Source organism: Stegodyphus dumicola, chromosome 12 (genome assembly GCF_044657685.1).
Source record: "Stegodyphus dumicola isolate Sdum_Otavi_A_Nest chromosome 12, ASM4465768v1".
Lineage (NCBI taxonomy): Eukaryota > Metazoa > Arthropoda > Arachnida > Araneae > Eresidae > Stegodyphus > Stegodyphus dumicola.
Window position 1 is genome coordinate 28,182,777 of NC_140779.1, and position 24,173 is coordinate 28,206,949.

At 34.8% G+C, this 24,173-nt stretch overlaps 1 protein-coding gene across 1 annotated transcript in view; it reads right to left on the reverse strand.

The window, feature by feature from the left end:
* LOC118191921 (uncharacterized) overlaps nucleotides 1–24,173 on the reverse strand; it is a 208,081-nt gene that overhangs the window by 91,675 nt on the left and 92,233 nt on the right. Inside the window, exons 16-20 of the mRNA XM_085827585.1 lie at nucleotides 23,541–23,615; nucleotides 20,835–20,897; nucleotides 14,253–14,321; nucleotides 7,368–7,436; nucleotides 4,605–4,646 (exon numbers count right to left, since the gene is read on the reverse strand). Of these exons, the coding sequence (XP_085683711.1) occupies nucleotides 4,605–4,646; nucleotides 7,368–7,436; nucleotides 14,253–14,321; nucleotides 20,835–20,897; nucleotides 23,541–23,615 (318 nt within the window). The remainder of the gene's footprint in view (nucleotides 1–4,604; nucleotides 4,647–7,367; nucleotides 7,437–14,252; nucleotides 14,322–20,834; nucleotides 20,898–23,540; nucleotides 23,616–24,173) is intronic.

The window sequence follows — 24,173 nt, forward strand, 5'->3', positions numbered from 1 at the left end:
TGTTAAATTAAAATCATTTAATGGAAATTAATACAGAAGAACTTTACTTACTGAAGTAAAGTTTTAAACAACAGTATGCAACTGTAGCAGCACAAATGAAATTTCTAAAAAATACTGAGAAACCATATTTCGGTCTGTTGTTACGTATTTCAAGTTCTTTTCAATTTGACATAGCATTCACAACATCAACTAATTCTGATGAGCCATGAGTAACTCTAATTAAAATAAAATTTTATTTGAGAAATGTTCGTACCTTTTAGTACAGATATGGTTCCGCTTAAATATTAGTAACATTTTTAATTTGCATGTATTTTTCTTTTATCCGTCGCATAGTTTTTCTCTTTGCAAAATAACAGCATTTGTAATATTTTAAGTAGTACACTGGTTATAATAAATTAAGGAAAATTCACAAAAATAGCGACAACTCCCTCAAATTAAGCCAAACAGTGTAAAATTTGAATATGTTGCCAAGTAAGCGTAGCTGAGCGAAATTGCGATATGCCAATTAGTAGCAATGCACTCGGAATACATCATCTGCGAGGAGCATAAAAGTCCATGTTTGAGAGCAAGCCCACATATTTCAGTGTGATAGCGACCTCAGAAATCTGAGATAGCCAATTCGGCAGGACAAAGTCAAACAGAAGTGGCCAGATGGCTAAATATGAGTCCTTCTGTGGTTCATAGACTTCGGAGGCAATTTCAGACCACAGATTCGGCATCTAGGAGGTTCCGCCAAGGACGGCCAACTGCTACAACGAACGCCGATGACCGATATTTGACATTATGTGCACGCAGGAATAGAACCGCTACTCAGACTCTTCTTAGATCCTCCCTTGCTGCAGCCACCAGAAGGTTGTTGTCAACGTCAACTATGCGTAGAAGGCTTCGGGAAGGTGGTCTGTATGCGAGGCGACCAGCCTTCTGCGTCCCGCTCAAGTCACGCTATAGGAGGGACCGTTTGCAGTAGGCAAGACAAAATGTCTACTGGACGCTTCATTAGTGGGGGGCTGTTCTCTTTACGGATGAGTCCAGGTTTAGTCCAGAAAGCGATAGTAGGCGTTATTTGATATGGAGAAAACCTGGAACCCGTTATCATCCGTCAAACATCCGTGAAAGAGATGCATACGGAAGAGGCAGTGTCTGTGTTTGGGGTGCCATCTCTTTGGGTGGACGCACAGACCTCCATGTTTTTCCAAGAGGAACCGGAAATGCTCAGATTTATAGAGATGACATCCTTGAAGTTTGTGTGCGCCCATATGCCGGGGCAATAGGTGTTGCTTTCCTGTTACAGGAGGATAACGCAAGATCACACAGGGCTTGCATCGTAAATGATTATCTTCAACAGGAAACAATTATGCGCATGGAGTGGCCAGCTCGATCCCCGGATTTGAAGCCTATCGAGCACGTTTGAGATGCTTTAGAGAGACGTCTAACTGCTCTCAATCCGCCCCTTCAGACCCTTGCCGCGATTGCAACTTCTTTGCAAGAGCAATGGTTCTCGCTTCCTATGGAACATAGACCTCATACTTGAAAGCATCACGCATCGCTGTATGTGCTCTATTGCTTCTAGACGCGACCATATTCCATATTGAAGGTACTTTTCCTATAGCAAACTGACACCTTCGATTTGTTCATTTTATACATGTGCTAATTTCTAGACTATCATAATTGTCTGGTAATTTCTTTTTATGTTATTTGATACCTTACTATGTGTTATATATTGTGGGTAAGTTTCGTTAAATTCTACATGTAACTTTTTCAGTAATCGTGATTTTTGTGATTTTTTTCTTAATTTATGATAACCAGTGTATATTGAATCCTGAATAATTAAATGAATCTGGCATAAATGCTATTTCTTCACCAGATGCAAAATATAGATATAATAATAATATTTTATTGAGAGATTTTAAATTACTCTCGATAAATTTACGCAATTGTATTTAAAAATTATATGGCAATTTGTATTCCAAATGTATATAAATATATGGTTTTTCGTCTGAACTGAATGTAGTAACAGAAACGAATTTTAAGTAATGATTACAGTTACCATTTTGCAGTCAATTACGCTTAAATACAAAATTTTTCGATATGAAGAATGTTGACAAATTTAGTTACTTGAAAACAGAAACCGAGATTGATAAAATCGAGGTTTTGCGGAGTATCCAACATGTGTTTGTATTTCTTTTAAAATTCTTTCATTATGGTAGCGAAATCTTCACAGTTGCTTACATTTGATCTAACTTCAAAATGAACATTTTCAGAAGAAATCGACTATGCTTTAATTATTTTGTACAGGAAATTGCATGACAAAATGTTTCCAACCATCTTGCTTAAAGCGCGTCAAAGGGTTATTTGACATGATAGAAATATCACTGGAAGCCCATTGGTGCAACCTAGAAGCCCCTCCCTCGGTAGCTACACAGATGAGCATTTGTGAAATATGCTGCCCGGACTTTTCAAACTATAAAACAAAGAGAGAAAAAATTTTTCTCTTCAATAAACTGGAAATATTTAAGATCCAGAGCAGTCATTTTGACTGCTTTCGAAATTTTACCTTAAATTCCTAAAAAACCCTCTACCTAAAAATGTCACAAAATTTTGGAATTTCCTAAAAGAAACTTTAAAATTATTGGTACCAAATATGAATCGAATAAAATTAAAATTATCAAAGATATTATTAGTTATACCTAAAAGCGCCACGAGCAGTCATATTGACTGCTAGTTTTATTGGATACATTTATCTTGTTATCTCGCTCAGAAAACACTTTATCCGCTAAAAACATATGGCGTACACATTCCTTTCATTCACTGATTATTTACAACAGGATATACTTCCCTTCCAATCAGAAAACTTTCTTCGTAGACGAGAAGTGAACCTGAAAGTCTTCCTGACACATTACATTTTCAGGAAGTAATGTGTCTTCTAAGAAATTCAGGTAGACATTTGACTGAGGACAATTATTTTTCTTCACTATCATTAGCTAAACTTAAAATGACTTAAAATGAAAAACACAAGTTCTGTGGGCACAGTAAGGAGACATCGAAAAGAAATTCCGCATTAACATAAACAAATCAAAACCCGGCTATTTGAAACAGTTTTGCTAAAGAATGGTGAAACTACACTGACGGTCTATCAGGGAAAAAGGAATACAAATGTCCGACTACTAAGTATCTTATACCCGGAGTGTAAATGTAGACTCATAAAATAAGAAGAAACTTCCAGAAACTGTAGAGTTCTACAACAAAATTAAATGTGGAGTTGATATCTTTGACCAGATGACGCGTAAATATTCTGTTCGGGTTACTTCACGTAGATAGCCTGAGCATGTTTCCTAAAATATGCTGGATTTAGCAAGAACGAATGCCTACGTTATATACCATAAATTGAGTGGTAAAAATATTACATGGCACAGCTTCCTATTTCGGTTAGCAAAGGAGTTAAGAGAGCTCCATTTAAATTTAAAAGCTCAGGATTGCTCAAAGAATCTAGCAATAGACTCTCGAAGAAAAGATATCAGTGCCAGATTGGACTTTGTAAAAACAACAAAACCAGTTATGTGTGTAAAACATTTTCATATTATGTGTGGGAAAAATGGGAAAAGTCCTTCCAGTACTAAAAACGTTGTGTTGTGCAAAACCTCTGTGCTGTTGAAAACGTTTGAAACAGATTGAAAACATTGTGTTGCGAAAAGCTACGAAAGGTGTTTTATTAAGGGTAATTTATCTATTTTTATAAAAATAATCTGTTGTTCTTTAAAGAAGTTCTTAAACACCTATAATTAATATTCTTAAAAGCCTTATAAAGCATTTACAATTTGATATATACATTTAATTCGCTGAGCAGTCAATTTGACTGCCGTTGACACTTCTAGGTAGGGAGAAAGCTCAGAGTGTTCAAATAATTATTTCATCATTTAAAACTGAAAACTAAGATCAAAATCCCTGAAAAGCAAATAATTATTTTATCATTTACAGACGAAATTGTTGTGGACGAACATTTTAGATAAAACAATGGTGGGAAAATATTTTTTAAAGCCTGATCATTAGAGATAGCTTGCAGAAATCATATCTTGGATCTATAAATAAAAGCGTTGTCTTCAAAACGTTCTAGCTAAAGAGAAAAATAACTGGATATAATCCTTTACAACTTTGAAGCGGGAAACAAAGCAAGTATAGGGTAATGAACACGAGTATTCTTTTTACAAAATTTTAATACAGGATGTAAAAAATCAACGAAAACACAAAATTAATTGGCTAAATCTAATTTCATTCAAAATATTAATCATACTTACATGCAGAAGGTAGAATTTAAAATATTAAGTATGATTAAGGATGAAATTACGCTGTTTAGAAGCGGAAAAACGATCTTTAATTGCTGTGTAACATGAAATTAATTTTGTTTATTTAATGTATTACAATATTGAAAAATAATTCCCCAGTATTTCTTCAATAACATAATTAAAAATTTCAATTTAAAAGCTGAAATCGGTTTTAGTAGTTTTACTTAATTTGCTAGAACTATTCAATAAATCTATATTTCTGCTTACTTCAAAAATCATTTGGCATAAAGTATGAATAAGAATATTTTGTGGTTTGTACATTACCTGCATGATCATAGCCCTGAGCGGTCGCAACAGCAGAGGCATCTGGAAAGTTATAATATAATACAGTTGAATAAGAAAATGAAACATCACAACACAAATCATTTCCAAAGACTAATTTCATTATCTATATTGAAAAGGCAAAGTTACGGGAATGCCCTTGGAATACATTTGAAATGAAATTGACTAATAAGACAAATCTATTGTTTATATACTGGAAAAATATTATATTCCAGAAATATTCCCGGATGTTTTTTTAAAATACATGCATTAAAAAGTGCACTTTACATGCTGAAATGGGTTCTGCATAATCAATTAAAATATTTAATGCATTCTATGTTATGCTTGTTGGATAGATCACTAAAATTCGAAATTCGAGAGAGGTAACTAAAAGAATTGTAAGAATATTTTCTAAATTATTTATTACCTCGTGATGCAGAGATTCGTTCGTTTGCATAGCCTTGAGCTCTTTCTTTAACTTTGTGCAATAACGCCAGGATTTTGATTCATTTAACATTTGATTAATTCAGTAACCATCTTTATCAGCATGGCTTTGTATAATTACAGGTAGAAACTAAACGTGTTGCTTAAAGAAAGAATAAATTGGTAACCTGGAAAATATTAAAATAAAAGTTTTCTCACATGTGTGTTATCTCTGAGTTTTCATCCAAACTAGCGGGAGAACAAGTTAAATGCAGCAAAATGTAGCACCTGACGTCACATGTAACATAATTTTGTGACGTAAACTCACATCAAATTCACATTTTCGCAAATTCCGCAGTTGTAAATTTCCTAAGCTGCGAACTATAATTCTATTCTTAAATGTGTTCTTAGTATTGACAAGAAGATTAAAATCTATACTGCTAATTATGTACTGCTTAGATCTCCATTTCTCCTCTTAACTAACTGTCAATTAATCTAAGTTATTACTCTTCTGGTAATATGTTTATATCCATTGTCGGATGTTTTCTCATAATTCAATTATTAAGGTTGTTGAACTAATTCCTTTCATATGAGGCTGAATTATTGTGTTCATTATTTTTTCTCACCTTAATTAGTGACGCCTTCTAAAACCCTTTCCCCTTTTCCATTGTAGAACTTATTTCACTTCATCAAATTCTGATTTCAAAAGAAGCTACTTTTTTTTGCCATTAAATTTGTTTGCATTCTTATTTAGAAATTTTCTGCTATTTCAGTTAAATTTACGACTTTGAAAAATATTATAAAATGCACTAAAACGGCTAGCTCGAGCGAATTCAGCCCGAATAAATAGAGGTAAGTTGTATAACAGAAGAAATGTAATCTTTATTAAAAGGAAAATTTACGATCAAAAGCATTCCAAAGAAAATAACTCTTTTTTCATTCACAGACAAATTCGTTATGAACCAAATCATCAGAGAAAACACATCATCAGATGGAAAGTTTCTCTGAATCATAATCATTAGAGAATGCAAAAAATATACCTCCGAATATTTAAACGCAGCCGTTGTAGTTAAAATTTTCTAGTCAAATAATTCTAGTCAAAACACAAAAAATAACTGTAAATAACCCTTTGTATATTTAAACATTGAAGCAGATAACTAAGCAAGTACTGGGCAATCACTCATATTTTTTTCACAAAACTATTATTCATGGTATAGAAAATACCAACACACAATTCATAGGGAAAACCTAATTTTATATAAAATATTTATAATTATTACATAGAAAAAGTAGATTTAAGTCGTAACATCACGAAATAAATTTATGAGAAACAGTCCTTAATTACTGTATATATATATATATACTGCCTAGAATATTTTTTGATGTCTGTATGAACGCGCATATTAAATTATGTCAAAGAAGTTAAGGTTGTAGGGTTTATATTTATTTTAACTAACATTTATTTCAAGTTTAAACTATCTTTCCTGTCAAGCCTTATTTTCTCCTGGAACTGCCAATGCCAGAGTATATAAATTTTAGTAGAACGTGCAAGGATTCAAATTATCAGCGGAAGTATTCTGAGTTAAATAGAAAGGAAACGAGTTCGAGATGTGCTGTTCTTACTTCACGAGCGCGGAGGTAGTTACCCAGAAATTGAAGAACCACGCGTTTCGGCCTGTGTGCTTGTCTCGGCCAATTGTTAATCGTTCAACGTGATATTCAAAGTTTGCTGAATTAGCAGCGGTATTGTAAAACGCGGTGAGGTTAGTTACGTTTAGAGAGCCTCGTAGTTAGTCTCTTGTTATTATTTCTTTTCAGGTTCTTATTTTTTATTTTAACCGCCGGGTCGGCGTAGTTTGTGAGCGTCAAGAGCACGCATTTGTAATTTCTAAAGTTGAATAAAAAGGGACTTAAACCCTTCGCAGGACTCTGTCTAATTTCCAGTTTCAGCTGTCACCACTTGGTTGCGTGCAGGTTGGAGGCGCGCAACTGTACAAGGTAATATGTTAAAAGTACACAAATGCAGGTATAAAATACCAGCAGAATTTTTGCATTCAAATAAACATATAATATTTTCTCATAGCAGTTTTGAGAAATTTGTGCTTTCTAAGCGAAACGCCTGATAGGTCTGAGGGTTTAAACACAATGAATACTTTCCGGGTATTTCTTTTAACACATGAATTAAAAACTACGGTTCAACACCAAAAATACATTTTAGTAGCGTCACTTAATCTATCAGAATTTTCGGTAAATAGATATTTCTTCTTAATTAAAAAAAATCTTTATTTTTCAATTAATTCTTAATATTGGTTTAGCAAAAATATTTCGTGACTTGTTCATTACCTGGAAGTGCATAGCCTGGAACACCTGCATTCTGTGCGGCTGCAGCAGCAGCAGCAGCAGCCGAACCACCTGCAAAATTGAAGTAGAAATGACTTTAAAGTAGATATTGAAAATTCAAAACACAAATCACTTACTAAAACTAATTACATAGACAGAAGTGGCAAGATTTAAACTGAGGAGGTCATCTCGGGCCAGCTGAGCACGAATAAATTTCAAACTAAATTGAATAATTTTAGAAACGCGTTGTTTATTAACTAAAAAATTATTACACTATTAGAAGTAGTCCAGCTATTTTTTTAAAAGTGGTGTGTTACGAAGAGTAGCATAAAGGCTTACATTGTAAACACTCAGTAATATTTAGTAAATTGCGCGTCTCTGCTTACTGGAAAGATTACTAACATCCGGAATCAGCTAAAAAACAATTGCTTGGTACAATTCGACAGCCTCATCCGAGAACATAATTATAAACACGCATGGACCTATCGGACCGTATTATTCTCAAATAGGGTGGAAAGATGGGGACTTTCTTTCCCTCCAGCATATCTTTTTAAAGAAAAGTGAATATTTTCAGGTGACCTCTCACGTCGCAGCAAGTAATAACGCTCCTTTTAGACCAGTCTAAGTGTTTTGGAAGAATGCCAACCAGGGTTGCTTTTGGGACGGTTGAACTGTAGAAGAAACGGAACTTTTACTGACCGGAAATTTTACTATCGAAACCATACCGAAGGAAATAATTATTATATGATATTTACAGACCAACTTATAAACGAAATCATTTCAAAAAATAATGGCACGGAAAATATTTCTCTAAAGAATATTCGTTACAGGTAGTTAACACAAAAACGATATCTTCATATATTTAAAATTAATGATAATAAATTATAAAAGAAATTGACTAAAAAGAGATATTTATTGCCTACATACTACGCTCTTATGGGGGAAAGAGCTATTAAGCTAACTCATCGAACCTCGAAGGTCAAGGCCCAAAAAGGAAATTTGAAAACAAACGTCCGCGTACCCAGAAGGCAGAAGTTGAAAGGAAAGCTTTAAACGAGTAGAGGGGCCGGTGAAAGCGAGGGTCCAGATCCCGGAAGTTTTAAAAAAAACCCTCAAAAAGACATTTAAATAGGGTCATCGTAAAAAACTCACATCTACCAATTATACAAGTCCTGGTTGGCGATGTACCAGTAGAAGCCCTCATCGATACAGGAGCAGAAGGTAATTTTATGAGTGAGACATTCTTCAAAAAGAATTTTTATAGGTTACGATTATTTAGAAACAAGAACACAGAAATTATAGCGGCGCAAGGAAAAACCTGTCACTGCATCGGGAAAGTATCATTAAACATACAGGTAAAAGAGGAAAGCCTCAAGGTATTAATTTTTGTGGTAAAACATCTGCAAAATCCTCTTATTTTACGTATGGAGTTTTTAAGGGCCGCGAGGGCCAAATTGAATTTTCAGGACAGTTCTATTGTGCTGGAGATGGACCAGAGGGTGGTGGAACCTGTGGAACAACCGCAAGTTGACCTTAGCCATTTGAATGACCATGAAAGTCAAGCCATCCAGCAAGTGGTGAGTAATTTTTCTAACTTGTTTTCAGAAAAGCCTGGTAGCTGTCAAATAGTTACGCATCAGATACAGTTAACTGCCAAAAAACCTTGTAGGACTAAACCGTATCGTTATGATAAACAAAAAGACCTAATCATCGAAGAAGATATTCAGGAAATGTTAAAGAACAAAATAATAACGCCCATAAATAGTGAGTACGCGAGTCCAGTCGTACTATGTAGGAAAAAGAACGAGTTTCCTCCTTCGGATAAAAGGGCTTGGAGGTTTGCTATCGATTACAGAAAACTGAATAGTATTACTAAATTCCCAGTTTACTCTTTGCCGGTTATAGAGGAAATTATTAGAAACATTAAATCTACTAGATACATGACTACTTTGGACTTAACGTCTGGCTACTATCAAATAGCTATGAAACCCGAAGACATACATAAAACGGCGTTTATAACAAAATCGGGCACTTATGCATTTTTACGCATGCCCTTTGGGTTGTGTGGGGCCCCATCAACATTCCAGAGAGCTATGGACATTGTTCTAAAGCCTGTCCTAGGAAAATCGATTTTAATCTATCTAGATGATATAATTATAACGAGTAGTACGTTAGAACAACATATTAAAGATCTAGAAGAAGTGTTTAAATTATTAAAAGAGGTCGGTCTTACAATTAACGCCTCAAAATGCAAGTTCGCAACTAAAGAACTTAAATATCTGGGTTATAAAATTTCGCAAAAGGGTATAGAAACTCAAGATTCAAAAATAAAAGCAATCAAGAATTTCCCACCGCCCAACACCGCCAAGAAACTTTCTTCTTTCCTTGGGTTATGTTCTTATTATCGGTCATTCATAAAAGATTTCGCTAATATTGTTGAACCCCTGTTAGTAATTAAAAGAAAGAAAACTAAATTCACGTGGACAGCGGAAGCAAATACCGCATTTGAAAGATTAAAAGAAGCGCTCATCAATGCCTCTGTTTTGAAATTCCCGGAGGGGGACGAAAACCTGGAAATTGCAGCAGATGCGTAGGACTATGCCGTGGGTGCGGTTCTTATGCAAAATAGCCATCCTCTGGCATTTTTTAGTAAAACGTTGAATCACACACAAAGGAATTATGCAGCTACAGAGAGAGAAACATTAGCCGTATTAATGGCTGTACACAAATTTCGAGTTTATTTCGGCAAAGCGCCAGTAACAGTCTTCTCGGATCATGCGGCTGTTGGTAGACTTTACTCGGGTAAAAACCTAACGCCCAGGTTAATAAGATAGGCTTCAAAATTCCAAGAATATAATATAATAATAAAATATAAACCGGGTAAGGAAAACAATGTAGCTGACGCAATTTCTCGTATAAAACTGGACGATGAAGGTAATGAACTTAAATGTGCTGTGTTGACTTCAAACATTTTAGATTCTAGAGATACAATTATCGCTGAACTGAAAGCTTATCCTGAATTTGGAAGTATCTATGCATATTTGAAAGACCCCGAAAGCTTTGAGCACACAGATATCGATGCGATAAGAAATAGAGCAGAAAACTATGAAATACTAGATAATTTATTATTTTATACGAAAACAACAAACGAAAATCTCGAGTACAAACCAGTCATCCCAGCCTCGCTTCGATTAAGCATTTTGAAGGAATTACACGACGCGAAAACAGCGGGTCATTTAGGGGTCAGAAAGACTTTAAAAAGGGTACTCGAGGCGGTATATTTCCCGCAATTATACAAATTAGTAACTGCGTATGTCAGGTCCTGCAATCAAAGTCAGTTAATAAATGATATTAATTACAGCCCGGCCGGGTACTTAAATAGCATTCGCGCTACATTTCCGAATGAAATTTTAGGCATAGATCTGCTTGGTCCCTTCCCCCAGAGCGAGTTAAATAAAAATCGTTTTCTTTTAGTAATTGTAGATCATTTTTCAAAATGGACAGAAATTGTTCCACTTAAACGCGCGTCAGCCAAAACAGTCGCAGATGCATTCTTACACAGATACATTTTAAAATACGGTGCACCGATAAAAGTCATTAGCGATAACGGAAAACAATTCCTTACTCAAATATTTGAAAACATATGCACTGGACTTGGCATACGTCATATCAAAATGGTTCCGTATAGACCACAGGCAAACATAGCAGAAAGAGTTAATAAAAACATTGTAAAAATAATTCGCAGTTACGTTAGCACACATCACAAGCGCTGGGATGGCTACATAAATGAGTTAGCTTATGCTTTAAGAACGGCAAATCACGATACTACGGGAAAAACTCCAGCAGAATTATTTTTAGACCGAAAGTTAATTACGCCTTTAGATAAACTATTCTTTGTGCAAGAAAGAGAGCAAGAGTTTAAACAGAAAGATGTGCAAAAACTTATTGATCAGGAGCTTAAAAGCTCGGATACGGCAAGAAATAAGCAAAAAATATATTACGATAGAAAACGCCGTGAAGCAGATTTTAAAGTTGGGGATAAAGTATTGAAGCGGAAATTTTCTTTATCAAGTGCCCCAGACAATTTTACTGCAAAGTTAGCTCCAAAATTTGACGACCCCTATGTAATTCAGGAAATCAAAGGAGTCGTATTGGACCTTAAGAACGAGAGAGGGGAAATCTGTAAAGCAAGTCCAGACCAGGTGAAAAAATACTATAATCAAAATGATTTTAAAATCCTTAAAAGTTTCTTGCAGGACTCAAGCGTAAAAGAAGTAGAAGGTCCCGAAATAACGTCACCCGTTCCACCACCCAAGAAGCAGAGAACTGAAGAGAGACCTAGCCCTTCTACAACCCAGGCAACGGTACCGAAAAGAAAAAACGAAAATTTTCAGACTCCAGCATTTAAGAAAAACAAGAATGCAAAGCCACCGCGTAAAGAAACCTTGGTAAAGAGGAAAACACCACCTACAACGTATCGCAGTAGAAATTATACATCAAGGAGACGCTCCCAGGGTTAGAGAGTCAGGTGCAAACAAGGCCGCCGTTCTGGAAACTAAAAAGATAGCAGGAGGAACGAAAAGACCAGCAACAACAGAAGAAATTCAAGGAGGACTCCAGACCGGAGAACGTCAAGACCAGCCGTCCAATGGAAAAACGAAAAAGACAGCAACCCGACGACTACTACGCCAAGAGGCCAGCATGCAGAGGACGCAAAAGAAAAACTAATGTGGACGACACTCGGAGGTCAGTAAGGAGAAGATTGACGTCCATGAGACCTATCACGTGGGAACAGTTCTGCCAGAAAACAATGACGGAGTTTCAATCATCGAAAACTCAAAGATAAGTTAAAATCTTCTATAAAATTTTTCTTTTGTTCCGAAATGTTATGCGTAAGTACGAAGTTCTATGTTTTGACGAAAGTCAATATGTCTCGGTTGAGACTTAGTTTTGTTTTACTTTATTTAGCTAAGACAAAAGTATTATTTTCTTTAAGTATAAAATCTAAGAACAAGCAGTTTCTGTTGGTCGAAAGACTAATACTGTTATGTTAAAGCCAAAATTTGGCCGAAGATAAAAATAACTTCGTATTCTTGTATTAATAAAAACTTTAGTTTCAGTGCCGCCAGCTTAGCGAAGAATGAGTAAAGTAAAAATTTATTTTCTCTTATTCATTTTATGGGAAATTGTAAAAATCATATGTCTTAGAATTTTGTAAATATACGTAAATACTTGAATGTTATGTAAAAGTAGAATTTAGTCTAGAAGCATAAAATTTTAGATCCTAAAAGTAAATGCTCAAAAGCAATGAATTCAAAATTTAAGTATTAAACTGTAGATAAAATCATGCTTTAGAGCGAAAGCCTGCATGTCTAAAGATGAATGAGGGGGAAATTAAAATGAATGTGTTTTGTAGGGTTCTCCACCTACACTTGAATTTTAAGAATGTTAAAGTAGCTCATCGAGTTGTAGAATGTCGAGTAAGGTGTGGCTAGTTGGTCGTTGAATTCTAACAAATCATGGTGGTTAGGGAAAGTGTTGTAATACTAAAACACGAATCTTCCTGTTTGACACATGGTGGAGAGCCAGGGTAAAGCTAAATTAATGTTTGAATACTTGAATGAATGTGAAGTAAGCAGTAACTAAGGAAAATAAATCGTTTAAAAACAAAAATGTATTCAGTGTCAAGAAAGTGTAAATTATAATGTATTTAGAAAGATACTGATACTTATTCCTTCCAGATGCTGGAAGGAAAAGAACAAGATTGATTGCTGAAGTCCAGGAAAAGTTGCTGTAAGAAGAGAGATTTAAATAAGTATCTACAGGTATCTACAGAAATTTAGTATACCATTTGTGACATAAGATTTTTTTATGTAAACGAGGCTCTTAAAAGTTAGTTTAGAATTGTAGAAACTTTACAACAGGTCGTTTGTAGGACCTGCTTCCAAGTTTTCCAAATTCTGGCAGCGGCAAATGTAGGGTTTCTATTTATTTTAACGAACATTTATTTTAAATTTAAACTATCTTTCCTGTCAAGCCTTAGTTTTCCCTGGAAATGCCAATGCCAGAGTATGTAAATTTTAGTAGAACGTGCAAGGATTCAAATTATCAGCGGAAGTATTCTGAGTTAAATAGAAAGGAAACGAGTTCGAGATGTGCAGTTCTTACTTCACGAGCGCGGAGGTAGTTAGCCAGAAATTGAAGAACCACGCGTTTCGGCCTGTGTGCTTGTCTCGGCCAATTGTTAATCGTTCAACGTGATATTCAAAGTTTGCTGAATTAGCAGCGGTATTGTAAAACGCGGTGAGGTTAGTTACGTTTAGAGAGCCTCGTAGTTAGTCTCTTGTTATTATTTCTTTTCAGGTTCTTATTTTTTATTTTAACCGCCGGGTCGGCGTAGTTTGTGAGCGTCAAGAGCACGCATTTGTAATTTCTAAAGTTGAATAAAAAGGGACTTAAACCCTTCGCAGGACTCTGTCTAATTTCCAGTTTCAGCTGTCACCACTTGGTTGCGTGCAGGTTGGAGGCGCGCAACTGCACAAGGTAATATGTTAAAAGTACACAAACGCAGGTATAAAATACCAGCAGAATTTTTGCATTCAAATAAACATATAATATTGTCTCATAACAGTTTTGAGAAATTTGTGCTTTCTAAGCGAAAACCCTCATAGGTCTGAGGGTTTAAACACAATGAATACTTTCCGGGTATTTCTTTTAACACATGAATTAAAAACTACGGTTCAACACCAAAAATACATTTTAGTAGCGTCATTTAATCTATCAGAATTTTCGGTAAATAGATATTTCTTCTTAATTAAAAAAAATCTTTATTTTTCAATTAATTCTTAATATTTGTTTAGCAAAAATATTTCGTGACTTGTTCATTACCTGGAAGTGCATAGCCTGGAACACCTGCATTCTGTGCGGCTGCAGCAGCAGCAGCAGCAGCCGAACCACCTGCAAAATTGAAGTAGAAATGACTCTAAAGTAGATATTGAAAATTCAAAACACAAATCACTTACTAAAATTAATTACATAGACAGAAGTGGCAAGATTTAAACTGAGGAGGTCATCTCGGGCCAGCTGATGACGAATAAATTTCAAACTAAGTTGAATAATTTTAGAAACGCGTTGTTTATTAACTAAAAAATTATTACACTATTAGAAGTAGGCCAGCTATTTTTTTAAAAGTAGTGTGTTACGAAGAGTAGCATAAAGGCTTACATTGTAAACACTCAGTAATATTTAGTAAATTGCGCGTCTCTGCTTACTGGAAAGATTACTAACATCCGGAATCAGCTAAAAAACAATTGCTTGGTACAATTCGACAGCCTCATCCGAGAACATAATTATAAACACGCATGGACCTATCGGACCGTATTATTCTCAAATAGGGTGGAAAGATGGGGACTTTCTTTCCCTCCAGCATATCTTTTTAAAGAAAAGTGAATATTTTCAGGTGACCTCTCACGTCGCAGCAAGTAATAAGGCTCCTTTTAGACGAGTCTAAGTGTTTTGAAAGAATGCCAACCAGGGTTGCTTTTGGGACGGTTGAACTGTAGAAGAAACGGAACTTTTACTAACCGGAAATTTTACTATCGAAACCATACCGAAGGAAATAATTATTATATGATATTTACAGACCAACTTATAAACGAAATCATTTCAAAAAATAATGGCACGGAAAATATTTCTCTAAAGAATATTCGTTACAGGTAGTTAACACAAAAACGATATCTTCATATATTTAAAATTAATGATAATAAATTATAAAAGAAATTGACTAAAAAGAGATATTTATTGCCTACATACTACGCTCTTATGGGGGAAAGAGCTATCAAGCTAACTCATCGAACCTCGAAGGTCAAGGCCCAAAAAGGAAATTTGAAAACAAACGTCCGCGTACCCAGAAGGCAGAAGTTGAAAGGAAAGCTTTAAACGAGTAGAGCGGCCGGTGAAAGCGAGGGTCCAGACCCCGGAAGTTTTAAAAAAAACCCTCAAAAAGACATTTAAATAGGGTCATCGTAAAAAACTCACATCTACCAATTATACAAGTCCTGGTTGGCGATGTACCAGTAGAAGCCCTCATCGATACAGGAGCAGAAGGTAATTTTATGAGTGAGACATTCTTCAAAAAGAATTTTTATAGGTTACGATTATTTAGAAACAAAAACAGAGATATTATAGCGGCGCAAGGAAAAACCTGTCACTGCATCGGGAAAGTATCATTAAACATACAAGTAAAAGAGGAAAGCCTCAAGGTATTAATTTTTGTGGTAAAACATCTGCAAAATCCTCTTATTTTAGGTATGGAGTTTTTAAGGGCCGCGAGGGCCAAACTGAATTTTCAGGACAGTTCTATTGTGCTGGAGATGGACCAGAGGGTGGTGGAACCTGTGGAACAACCTCAAGTTGACCTTAGCCATTTGAATGACCATGAAAGTCAAGCCATCCAGCAAGTGGTGAGTAATTTTTCTAACTTGTTTTCAGAAAAGCCTGGTAGCTGTCAAATAGTTACGCATCAGATACAGTTAACTGCCAAAAAACCTTGTAGGACTAAACCGTATCGTTATGATAAACAAAAAGACCTAATCATCGAAGAACATATTCAGGAAATGTTAAAGAACAAAATAATAACGCCCATAAATAGTGAGTACGCGAGTCCAGTCGCACTATGTAGGAAAAAGAACGAGTTTCCTCCTTCGGATAAAAGGGCTTGGAGGTTTGCTATCGATTACAGAAAACTGAATAGTATTACTAAATTCCCAGTTTACTCTTTGCCGGTTATAGAGGAAATTATTAGAAACATTAAATCTACTAGATACATGACTACTTTGGACTTAACGTCTGGCTACTATCAAATAGCTATGAAACCCGAAGACATACATAAAACGGCGTTTATAACAAAATCGGGCACTTATGCATTTTTACGCATGCCCTTTGGGTTGTGTGGGGCCCCATCAACATTCCAGAGAGCTATGGACATTGTTCTAAAGCCTGTCCTAGGAAAATCGACTTTAATCTATCTAGATGATATAATTATAACGAGTAGTACGTTAGAACAACATATTAAAGATCTAGAAGAAGTGTTTAAATTATTAAAAGAGGTCAGTCTTACAATTAACGCCTCAAAATGCAAGTTCGCAACTAAAGAACTTAAATATCTGGGTTATAAAATTTCGCAAAAGGGTATAGAAACTCAAGATTCAAAAATAAGAGCAATCAAGCGTTGAAATAAAACGTTGAATCACACACAAAGGAATTATGCAGCTACAGAGAGAGAAACATTAGCCGTATTAATGGCTGTACACAAATTTCGAGTTTATTTCGGCAAAGCGCCAGTAACAGTCTTCTCGGATCATGCGGCTGTTGGTAGACTTTACTCGGGTAAAAACCTAACGCCCAGGTTAATAAGATAGGCTTCAAAATTCCAAGAATATAATATAATAATAAAATATAAACCGGGTAAGGAAAACAATGTAGCTGACGCAATTTCTCGTATAAAACTGGACGATGAAGGTAATGAACTTAAATGTGCTGTGTTGACTTCAAACATTTTAGATTCTAGAGATACAATTATCGCTGAACTGAAAGCTTATCCTGAATTTGGAAGTATCTATGCATATTTGAAAGACCCCGAAAGCTTTGAGCACACAGATATCGATGCGATAAGAAATAGAGCAGAAAACTATGAAATACTAGATAATTTATTATTTTATACGAAAACAACAAACGAAAATCTCGAGTACAAACCAGTCATCCCAGCCTCGCTTCGATTAAGCATTTTGAAGGAATTACACGACGCGAAAACAGCGGGTCATTTAGGGGTCAGAAAGACTTTAAAAAGGGTACGCGAGGCGGTATATTTCCCGCAATTATACAAATTAGTAACTGCGTATGTCAGGTCCTGCAATCAATGTCAGTTAATAAATGATATTAATTACAGCCCGGCCGGGTACTTAAATAGCATTCGCGCTACATTTCCGAATGAAATTTTAGGCATAGATCTGCTTGGTCCCTTCCCCCAGAGCGAGTTAAATAAAAATCGTTTTCTTTTAGTAATTGTATCATTTTTCAAAATGGACAGAAATTGTTCCACTTAAACGCGCGTCAGCCAAAACAGTCGCAGATGCATTCTTACACAGATACATTTTAAAATACGGTGCACCGATAAAAGTCATTAACGATAACGGAAAACAATTCCTTACTCAAATATTTGAAAACATATGCACTGGACTTGGCATACGTCATATCAAAATGGTTCCGTATAGACCACAGGCAAACATAGCAGAAAGAGTTAATAAAAACATTGTAAAAATAATTCGCAGTTACGTTAGCACACATCACAAGCGCTGGGATGGCTACATAAATGAGTTAGCTTATGCTTTAAGAACGGCAAATCACGATACTACGGGAAAAACTCCAGCAGAATTATTTTTAGACCGAAAGTTAATTACGCCTTTAGATAAATTATTCTTTGTGCAAGAAAGAGAGCAAGAGTTTAAACAGAAAGATGAGCAAAAACTTATTGACCAGGAGCTTAAAAGCTCGGATACGGCAAGAAATAAGCAAAAAATATATTACGATAGAAAACGCCGTGAAGCAGATTTTAAAGTTGGGGATAAAGTATTGAAGCGGAAATTTTCTTTATCAAGTGCCCCAGACAATTTTACTGCAAAGTTAGCTCCAAAATTTGACGACCCCTATGTAATTCAGGAAATCAAAGGAGTCGTATTGGACCTTAAGAACGAGAGAGGGGAAATCTGTAAAGCAAGTCCAGACCAGGTGAAAAAATACTATAATCAAAATGATTTTAAAATCCTTAAAAGTTTCTTGCAGGACTCAAGCGTAAAAGAAGTAGAAGGTCCCGAAATAACGTCACCCGTTCCACCACCCAAGAAGCAGAGAACTGAAGAGAGACCTAGCCCTTCTACAACCCAGGCGACGGTACCGAAAAGAAAGAACGAAAATTTTCAGACTCCAGCATTTAAGAAAAACAAGAATGCAAAGCCACCGCGTAAAGAAACCTTGGTAAAGAGGAAAACACCACCTACAAGGTATCGCAGTAGAAATTATACATCAAGGAGACGCTCCCAGGGTTAGAGAGTCAGGTGTAAACAAGGCCGCCGTTCTGGAAACTAAAAAGAAAGCAGGAGGAACGAAAAGACCAGCAACAACAGAAGAAATTCAAGAAGGACTCCAGACCGGAGGACGTCAAGACCAGCCGTCCAATGGAAAAACGAAAAAGACAGCAACCCGACGACTACTACGCCAAGAGGCCAGCATGCAGAGGACGCAAAAGAAAAACTAATGTGGACGACACTCGGAGGTCAGTAAAGAGAAGATTGACGTCCATGAAACCTATCACGTGGGAACAGTTCTGCCAGAAAACAATGACGGAGTTTCAATCATCGAAAACTCAAAGATAAGTTAAAATCTTCTATAAAATTTTTCTTTTGTTCCGAAATGTTATGCGTAAGTACGAAGTTCTATGTTTTGACGAAAGTCAATATGTCTCGGTTGAGACTTAGTTTTGTTTTACTTTATTTAGCTAAGACATAAGTATTATTTTCTTTAAGTATAAAATCTAAGAACAAGCAGTTTCTGTTGGTCGAAAGACTAATTCTGTTATGTTAAAGCCAAAATTTGGCCGAAGATAAAAATAACTTCGTATTCTTGTATTAATAAAAACTTTAGTTTCAGTGCCGCCAGCTTAGCGAAGAATGAGTAAAGTAAAAATTTATTTTCTCTTATTCATTTTATGGGAAATTGTAAAAATCATATGTCTTAGAATTTTGTAAATATACGTAAATACTTGAATGTTATGTAAAAGTAGAATTTAGTCTAGAAGCATAAAATTTTAGATCCTAAAAGTAAATGCTCAAAAGCAATGAATTCAAAATTTAAGTATTAAACTGTAGATAAAATCATGCTTTAGAGCGAAAGCCTGCATGTCTAAAGATGAATGAGGGGGAAGTTAAAATGAATGTGTTTTGTAGGGTTCTCCACCTACACTTGAATTTTAAGAATGTTAAAGTAGCTCATCGAGTTGTAGAATGTCGAGTAAGGTGTGGCTAGTTGGTCGTTGAATTCTAACAAATCATGGTGGTTAGGGAAAGTGTTGTAATACTAAAACACGAATCTTCCTGTTTGACACATGGTGGAGAGCCAGGGTAAAGCTAAATTAATGTTTGAATACTTGAATGAATGTGAAGTAAGCAGTAACTAAGGAAAATAAATCGTTTAAAAACAAAAATGTATTCAGTGTCAAGAAAGTGTAAATTATAATGTATTTAGAAAGATACTGATACTTATTCCTTCCAGATGCTGGAAGGAAAAGAACAAGATTGATTGCTGAAGTCCAGGAAAAGTTGCTGTAAGAAGAGAGATTTAAATAAGTATCTACAGGTATCTACAGAAATTTAGTATACCATTTGTGACATAAGATTTTTTTATGTAAACGAGGCTCTTAAAAGTTAGTTTAGAATTGTAGAAACTTTACAACAGGTCGTTTGTAGGACCTGCTTCCAAGTTTTCCAAATTCTGGCAGCGGCAAATGTAGGGTTTCTATTTATTTTAACGAACATTTATTTTAAATTTAAACTATCTTTCCTGTCAAGCCTTAGTTTTCCCTGGAAATGCCAATGCCAGAGTATGTAAATTTTAGTAGAACGTGCAAGGATTCAAATTATCAGCGGAAGTATTCTGAGTTAAATAGAAAGGAAACGAGTTCGAGATGTGCAGTTCTTACTTCACGAGCGCGGAGGTAGTTAGCCAGAAATTGAAGAACCACGCGTTTCGGCCTGTGTGCTTGTCTCGGCCAATTGTTAATCGTTCAACGTGATATTCAAAGTTTGCAGAATTAGCAGCGGTATTGTAAAACGCGGTGAGGTTAGTTACGTTTAGAGAGCCTCGTAGTTAGTCTCTTGTTATTATATCTTTTCAGGTTCTTATTTTTTATTTTAACCGCCGGGTCGGCGTAGTTTGTGAGCGTCAAGAGCACGCATTTGTAATTTCTAAAGTTGAATAAAAAGGGACTTAAACCCTTCGCAGGACTCTGTCTAATTTCCAGTTTCAGCTGTCACCACTTGGTTGCGTGCAGGTTGGAGGCGCGCAACTGTACAAGGTAATATGTTAAAAGTACACAAACGCAGGTATAAAATACTAGCAGAATTTTTGCATTCAAATAAACATATAATATTTTCTCATAGCAGTTTTGAGAAATTTGTGCTTTCTAAGCGAAAACCCTGATAGGTCTGAGGGTTTAAACACAATGAATACTTTCCGGGTATTTCTTTTAACACATGAATTAAAAACTACGGTTCAACACCAAAAATACATTTTAGTAGCGTCACTTAATCTATCAGAACTTTCGGTAAATAGATATTTCTTCTTAATTAAAAAAATCTGTATTTTTCAATTAATTCTTAATATTGGTTTAGCAAAAATATTTCGTGACTTGTTCATTACCTGGAAGTGCATAGCCTGGAACACCTGCATTCTGTGCGGCTGCAGCAGCAGCAGCCGAACCACCTGCAAAATTGAAGTAGAAATGACTTTAAAGTAGATATTGAAAATTCAAAACACAAATCACTTACTAAAACTAATTACATAGACAGAAGTGGCAAGATTTAAACTGAGGAGGTCCTCTCGGGCCAGCTGAGTAAGAATAAATTTCAAACTAAATTGAATAATTTTAGAAACGCGTTGTTTATTAACTAAAAAATTATTACACTATTAGAAGTAGTCCAGCTATTTTTTCAAAAGTAGTGTGTTACGAAGAGTAGCATAAAGGCTTACATTGTAAACACTCAGTAATATTTAGTAAATTGCGCGTCTCTGCTTACTGGAAAGATTACTAACATCCGGAATCAGCTAAAAAACAATTGCTTGGTACAATTCGACAGCCTCATCCGAGAACATAGTTATAAACACGCATGGACCTATCGGACCGTATTATATTACCTATCGGACCGTATTAAATTATTCTCAAATAGGCTGGAAAGATAGGGAGTTTCTTTCCCTCCAGCATATCTCTTTAAAGAGAAGTGAATATTTTCAGGTGACATTTCACGTCGCAGCAAGTAATAACGCCCCTTTTAGACTAGTCTAAGTGTTTTTGCAGAATCCCAACCAGGGCTGCGTTTGAGACGGTTGAACTATAGAAAAAAAGGAATTTTTACTAACCAGAAATTTTACGAAATCCTTCTGAAGGAAATAATTTTTTTTTTCTTTACAGACGAAGCCGTTTCAAAAAATAATGGTAGGCTAATATTTCTCTAAAGAATAATCGTTAGAAATAGTGAATACAAAAAAGATATCTTCAAATAATTAAAATTATTAATATTTAAATTTGAAATGAAATTGACTAATAAGTCAAATTTATTGTTTATATACTGCAAAATTAATATATTTCAGAAACATACCGAGATATTTTTTCAAAATACACGCGTTATAAAGTGCGCATTAAATGGTAAACTTGGTTCAGTACCTCTTCTTTATCAATTAAAAATATTTAATGTATTGTAAGTCTCTGTTTATTGGAAAGATCACTTATATCCGTAATTCGCGATAAGAATCTAAAGGATTTAAATTATCTAATTTATTTATTACCTCGCTATGCACAGACTCGTTGGCATACATAGCCTCGAACTCTTTCCCGTGTATCTACAAATATTCAACATTGCGCAATTACACAAGAATTTTGCTTTATTTAAAATTTGTCTAGTTTCGTAACCATGTTTATTAGCATGGCTTTGTATAATTACAGGTAGAGATAAAAATTGTTGCTTAAAGAAAATAATAAATTGGTAACCTCTAAAAATATTAAAATAATTCTTTCACCACATGTGTGTATCTAGGAATTTTTATCGAAACTAGCGGGAGAAAAATTTAAATTCTGCACCTGACGACAGCTGTAACATAATTTTGTGACGTAAACTCACATCAATTTCATATCGTCGCAAATTCCCTAACTGTAAATTTCCTAAGGTAAGAACTATAATTCTATTCTTAAATGTATTGTTAGTATTGACAAGACGATTAAAATCTGTACTGCTTATTTTCTACTGTTTTGATCTCCATTTCTCCTCTTAAGTAACTGTGAATTAATTTAAGTTGTTATTCTTCAGGTAATATCTTCATATACATTATCCGATGCTTTCTCATAGTTGGATTATTAAGGTTGCTGTTATAATCCTTTTCACATGAGTCTTACTTATTGTGTTCATTACTTCTTTTTATCTTAATTAGTAAAGCCTTCTGGTACATTTTACCGCCTAATTGTAGAACTTATTTCACTTCATCAAATTCTCATTTCAAAAGAAGCTACTTTCTTTTACCATTAAATTTGTTTGCAACCTTATTTGGAAACTTTCTGCTGTATCAGTTTAGTTTACGACTTTAAAGGCTATCTCGAGCGAATTCAGCCCGCAAAAATAAGGCTAATTTGCAGGAAAGAAGACATATAATCTTTATTAATAGAAAAATTTACGATCAAAACCATTCCGAAGAAAATTACCCTCCTTTCATTTCAAGACAAATTCGTTATGAAGCAAATCATCAGAGAAAACACATCAAAAATTAAATGTTTCTCTATATATAGAGGATGTAGAAAATCACGAACAAAAACTAATTGGAAAAACCTAATTTGATATAAAATATTTATCATAATTACATAGAAAAAGTACATTTAAGCAGTAACATCACTGAATACATTTATGAGAAAGAGTCTTTAATTACTGTATATATTACTGTATTACGGCGTAGTATATTTTTTATGTCTTTAAGTACGTATATATACGTGCACATTAAAGTATATCAAAGAATTTAAGGCAATATATTAAAAGTACACAAACGTATGTATAGAATAGCAGTAGAAGTTTTGCATTAAAATAAAAATATAATATTCTCTCATAGCAGTTTTGATAAATTTGTGGTTTCTTATCGAAAACCTTGATCGGTCAGAGGGTTAAAACACAGTGAATTATTCCAGGGCATTTCTTTAAACACATGAATTTTAAAAAAAAATTTTAGCAGCAAAAATACATTTTAGTAGAGCCTCTTAATCTACGAGAACTTTCAATAAATGGATATTTCTGCTTAATTGAAAAATATTTATTTCCCAATTAATTCAAGCATTGGTTTAGCAAAATTATTTCGTGACTTGTTCATTACATGGAAGAGCATAGCCTGGATGACCTAAGTAGCCTGGAACACCTGCATTCGTTGCGGCTACAGCAGCAGGACCACCTGCAAAATTGAAGTAGAAATAACTTTGAAGTATATATTGAAAATTCACAACACATATCAATTAATGAGCCTAATTTCATAGACAGAACTGGCGGAATTTAAACTGATGAGGTCGTCTCGAGCCAGCTGAGTACGAATAAATTTCGAACTAAATTGACTAATTTTAGAAACGCCTTATTTATTTACTGAAAAATGATTTCGCTAGAGATGTATTCCTCCGGCTTTTTTTTTTCAAAAGACGTGTGCTACAAAGGTAGTATAAAGGCTTAAATTGTAAACGTTCCGAAATATTTAGAAAATTGCATGTCTCTGCTTACTAGGAAGATTACTAACCTCCAAAATTGGCTAAAAGTATCAAAATTATTTATAGGAATATTTTCTAATTTGACCATTACCTTGAGATAAAAGATTCGTTAGTTTGCATAGCTTTGAGGTTCTATAGATGTGTCAACCAATCTCTAAGTGCTTGCAAAGGAAATAATCTTTTTGACATTTTGAGATGAAATCATTATGAACGATATTATTAGAAAATGCAGTGGCATAGAATCTGCTTCTCTA